General features: G+C 44.3%; 1 protein-coding gene across 1 annotated transcript; it reads right to left on the reverse strand.

Moving 5' to 3' along the window:
• Positions 1-452: 452 nt before the first annotated feature.
• LOC108047254 (protein sister of odd and bowel) lies at positions 453-3475 on the reverse strand. Its single transcript, XM_017127364.1, is given in 3 exon segments — positions 453-1141; positions 1557-1774; positions 1776-3475. Coding segments are annotated over 3 exon segments (1758 nt in total). The 5' UTR covers positions 2904-3475; the 3' UTR covers positions 453-729.
• Positions 3476-5653: the final 2178 nt, after the last annotated feature.

The following is a 5653-nucleotide window of genomic DNA, read 5'->3' on the forward strand; positions in this document are numbered from 1 at the left end:
AACCAAACGAAATGGTGGGAAAATAGTTCTTTGTTTTAGACCCACTATTGTCACTCTTGTTTGTTGTCAAAGGCTTGTTGCAAAGGTGTACGAGTGGTGTTTGAAGGTGTGCACCTTTAATGGTACATTAATTGCCCTTGTTGGCACTTGAGCGATAAACATCGGTACAAATATTTGATTTTAGTTTGCTACAAGTAGGTAAATAGTGTAAGTACAAGAGTGGAATCGAAGTGGTAGAAAGGGTGAGAAAAAAGGCTATATGTTGGGAGAAATTTCCTAATATCAATTCAAGGAATTCTGAAGGGTTTGATATGTGAAAAGGATTTTAGTCATCAAACAGAACGAGTTTTTTTTTAATTTCAGTAAGAATATTACTGCCATTTTAATTGCAAGTGGAGCCAAAAGTATACCCTTTTCCCAAAAATAAACCACATTTTCACAATTTCCTTTAAGCTATTATCATTTATTCGATAGTACAATAAGAGTCCACAATTTAACTTAGTCTAAACATATCGAGTGCCTTACACAAAGTCAAACTTTCCTGCTAAGCTTACGTCACAAATATCCATGGCTTAAACCAAAATAACTAGGACTAAACTTAGGCTAAATTAAATGCTGTTTAGTAAGTACGATTACGATTACGAAATGGAGGGATTCGTATTCATGAGAGCTGCAAATGAGATTTAGATTTATTGAGTGGGGATTACAGGGTTGCAGAGCTGGTAAAGATCATTCGCTGACGGCCACCAAGTCCCTGGAGGAACCGGAAGTACTTGTGGAGCCCGTGGGCAGTCCCAGCTCGGAACTGGAACTGGAGCCCGATCCGAATAAATCACTTAGGTTGCCACCCACCACGCCGCCCACTCCGGCCGCCAAATTATGGGTGAGGCTGTGGCGCCGCAAGTCGCAATTCCGCCGGAAAACCTTCCCGCAGGAGGCGCAATTGTACGGCTTGATGTCGGTGTGGGTGAGCAGGTGGGTCTTCAGGTTGGATCGCTGGTTGAAGGAGCGGTTGCACACGGGACACTTGTGCGGCGACTCCTCCATGTGGAGGATCTTGTGGACAGCCAGGGTGCGGGACTGGCAGAATCCCTTGCCGCATTCGGCGCACTTAAAAGGCTTCTCCTTGGAGTGGATATATCTGTGGATTAAAAAAGATACAGGGAAGGAATGTAGGTTAGTTTATAATGGAAAATTATGACTTAATATGCAATTGAAGTTAGATTCCCAAAATATTATCAATATTGGTAAGTAATAAATCATATTTAGTTGAATTTCATTTATTATCGATTATTTAAATATAAGGAATTTAATCTCAAAGCGTAAATAATTTTTGATAAATATGAAGAATTCGTATTCAATCTTAAAACATTTTGAGTTTATTTTTGTACTTTAATTGAAAACATGTTTATCAAAAACGTCTTCATATAATGAACAAATGAAGTTCTAAATGCAGATTTAAGTAATGGTAATGGTAAATAACATTAATTTTTAAGGGTGTTTGTTTTTGAGTGAAGAAGTAATTAATGCCTCTTTTTTGGGCGATCCCGACCTACCTGTGATCCCTCAGATGATCCTGCCGCCTGAAGGCCTTGCCGCAGATGTCGCAGGAGTAGGGCCTCTCGTCCGTGTGTGTCCTTTCGTGGATGAGCAGATTGTAGGACTTGGTGAACTGTCGGTTGCAGAACTTGCAGATGAATTGTTTCTTGGACCGCTGGGCTGCCGCTGCCGCCGCCGCTGCTGCCGTCGAGCTGCCCGCCTCCTCCACGCCCCCCCACCGCTCCTCCTCCTCCTCCGCCTGCCGCCCCCGATATGACATTCATCTTGTCCTGATACATGGTGGCCTGTAGGGAATGCAGGGCCGAATCCATTTCCGCCTGGCTAAAGGCCGATGGATTGAACATAAAGCTGCCATAGCTGCTGTCCAAATCGCCTGCCTCGAAGGATAGTGCATCCTCGCCATCTAACAATGGTAAATCGCATTCTGCTGCCAACTCAGCGGCAGTTGCGCAATCGAGTGCCGCCTGTTGGCTTGCAGCAGCTGCTGCAGCAGCCGCAGCAGCCGCAACAGCAGCAGCAGCACTAACGGTACCAATTGAGGGCAGTGGCAGACACTTTGATGTTGCTGGTGTGTTGTTGGAGTTGCTGGCATTGCTGCTGGGCGAGGATGTTGCTGCCGTGCCGGCTGATGTTGCTGTTGACAAGGGGGGCTCCCCCGATGAACTCGATGAACAGCTCGACTTGAGTTCTATATTGGCTATGTCTATCAGCGAGGGCAATGCATTTTGCTCCGTTTCACTGCTGCTGTGGTTGCTGTTGCAGGTGGTTGTATTATTACTAATGCTGCTGCTGTTGCTAGTGTTGCTGCTGGAAAAGCGAAATACATCCGACTTTCCAGTGAGTCGCTGCAATGCCAAATAGGATTCCAGAGCCTGAAGATTTAGGGCAGCTGCCGCTGCCGAATTGGCCGGCAGCAATGCGGCCTGTTGCAGACTACTGACCATGGTTCCTTGCAGCGAAAGGACCACTGCTGCTGCCGCTGCAAGATCGTTAGTTGCTGCTGCCGCCGTGGCTGTTGCAGCTGCCATTGCAGCACTGCTGGTTTTGCTGGCGATCGGTGATGTTGCCGGCGTACACTTGTTGCTGTTGCAACTCTCGCTTTTCTTGTGGCTGCTTATAGTGGGTGTTGCTGTTGCGCTTGGCTTGCTGTTGCTGTTGCTGTGGTGCTTCGATGTTGCTGCGGTGCTGGCCGATGATGCTGTTGTGCTTGCCTCCAGATCGCTTAGCGCCTCTGCAATATCGGTTGTTGTTGGCGATGTTGCTGCCTTGGCTGGCATATCGCTGCACGTTGCAGCTGCAGCAGCGGCAGCAGCAGCGGCACTCAAATGCTTAACTGCCTCCATAAAAAAGTCGAATCCACGCACACACTCAGCTGGATATCGGGATTAAGCCTCGGGGCCGAGATGTTGCTGCTTGCTGTGGTGATTTTTTTGTATTTTTTATTGTTTGGCGCACCTACGCAGGTTGAGAGGTTCGGAGCGCGTCCACATGAATATTAAAAACCACACGCCATCATAAATCACGTCTTAGTCACGCTTTCAAAAGTCATAAAAATCGAATTTGACGTCTGGCCAAAAACGAAAACAACAGAATGCAGTCTCAGCCAAGTTAAGTCAAATTGGCAGGCACGCTTTTTCGATTTTTCGTATAAAATATAGTAAGTCTGCTTGCTTGGCACACGCGAAAAATTATGTAAACGATCTTTACCGATGATGATCTTTAGTTTCTATAATTTAATTTGCGCTTTTGTTTAATCAGACTTCCGGTCTTGTTCCACACAGACACACACGTGCTATGATATATCTGTACACATATGTATATTACTATTTGTTTATTTTCTCTGATTCTCCAGCTTCTTCTTCTTCTTCTCTTGACGTCGATCAGCCGTCGCTGCACACAATATTGGTAAAAGATCACGGAATAACTAAAAGTCCATTGCTCTGCGGACATATCGCGGACCTGCGCTCACTTCTTGATCGCTACATCTCTCTCACCAATACCCGAATATCGAGGGTCCCTCTCTGCGAGAGCAAAAGAGAGAATCGCCTGCAAGATCACCTACGAAAAAGAGTGATTAGAGAGCGGAGAAATTTACTTTGACCAGGTGCAAACACGTTTTGACAGTGTATTTTGAGCACCTTTTACTCCCTCTCACCCATACAAACTAAAATCTGAGACAGAGAGCGAGCTCAATGTGGGAAAGAGAGAACCGGTTTCTGCGGATTTTGAGTGGGTGTTCTTCCCGCCCCCTCCTCACCGCCCGCTCGTGCCATCTCCCTCTTCTCTTCTCTTGCCATCTCCCTCTTGCTTGATTATTTACGTTTATTTTTATAATTTTTGCAACCAGTTGTTTATGATATTTCCTAGGAAATTTCACAGGCTTTTTAGAGTTTTCGCTAAGTACCTTGTAACCTTGGCAACTGCAAAAATTTAACAGTTAACAATAAATATGACTCGAAAAAAGAGGTTTAGTCAAAATCACAGTTTTAACAACAAATATTATATTGCCAATAAGAAGAAAAACTATTTTTGAGCATTCCAAAAAATATAATTATTTTTGGTCAATCCAAATATAGTAAATAGTAGGCAAAAAGCTTTTCTTATGTTATCTTTCGAGTTCTATGAAGATGGTCCATTATCATCATATAAATATTTAAGTATTAATCTTTCAAACAAGATTTTTTGAAGAACATCGTTGTAATCCCTGAAAATATTCCAAGACTAAATTCTCTAGAATCAAACATGATCGGGAAACATGAAAAAGAAAGTGAATCCAAAGGATTGCGATCACCTGATAAGGAAATAAAAACCAGCTGTTTTCAAAACTATAAAAGCAGCCGTAAAATTCCTGGTAACAAATATGGAACAATGGATTAATCTATTAAATATTAACGATCTTAAAAGGCGTTAGAGAAAACACCTTGTGAGGGTTTCCAGGAAATCACTCTTGGTAAGATCCCAGATTTTTTCCAAGTGCATCAACCTGCTAGCACTTGCAAATTGTGGCCATTAGTCAACGCGTTGATTTCTTCAGCCTCGAGCAAAGCCAGTTGATTGAAATGATTCTCCTCGCACGCCATTCCCGAAGAAACCCAGAAGAAAGAGCGAGAGAAGAATGCTGGCTGAAGAATCCAAAAATACGCTCGTACAGCAAACCCAATCACAATTCGAATCACAGCGCAATCATAGCTGAGACTTTTCAACTGTCAATTATTTCCTTATTCTTTATGCACAAAAAGAAGGAAACCCCAAGATGGTATTCAGGGGGTGGAAGGGGAGGCAGGATTTTAATGCGCTAAACGGCGCAAGTAAATGACCAATAATCATGGGAGCTGCCAGCTCTCCGGCTGCCGGTTGGCTGGATACAAAAGTAACCGAGTAAAATACAAGCCACTCCAGTCCAGCTCCGAGTGCAATTTATTTTTGCATTAAATTGCAATTTGGCCCGGGACTGGACTCGCAGTTTTCTACCATTTATACAGATATTATCGTGATTAATTACGCACAAACATGTCATACGCTCGTTTCGTGTGTGTTTGATTGGAGCGCATTAGGATGGCAGCTTTTAATGGTCCGGGAGTCTGGAACCTCGAGTCTCGGGTCTTCAGTCTCACGGTAGCAATTATGTCGCTTAGTGGTCGGCTTACGCATTATGATGATGATCATCATCTGGGGGATGATGCCCGGATCATCCTGAATGGCGGCGCCATCAAAAGATCAGCGATCGCGATTGCACATTCCAAGGTAAACTCCGTCGTATTGACACAAGCTTCCTTTAAATGAAAACCCCGGCTTAATGTCGTTATATTTCGATAGTCGCGCTTTTAAATGCTCGTTTCCTGTGCCGCCTCGATCGGCGGTCCTCGGTCCTCCAGCATCCAGCATCTCCTCTTCAGGGACACGATCATCGATTGCCAGGCTCCATTGCCAAGTCCCCGATCCCAACCCATCCCATCCCATCCCAAGTATCGTTGTCTGTCTCAAGGCAAATGGTACATGATTTCAAATTTCAAGTACCAGTTTACATAAAGATCGCACAGGCCTCAGCTAGCTGCACTTGCCAAAATGGATGCCTTTTATAATTTATTCCGAA

This window comes from Drosophila rhopaloa, unplaced genomic scaffold (genome assembly GCF_018152115.1).
Source record: "Drosophila rhopaloa isolate 14029-0021.01 unplaced genomic scaffold, ASM1815211v1 contig_2, whole genome shotgun sequence".
NCBI classification, from domain to species: domain Eukaryota; kingdom Metazoa; phylum Arthropoda; class Insecta; order Diptera; family Drosophilidae; genus Drosophila; species Drosophila rhopaloa.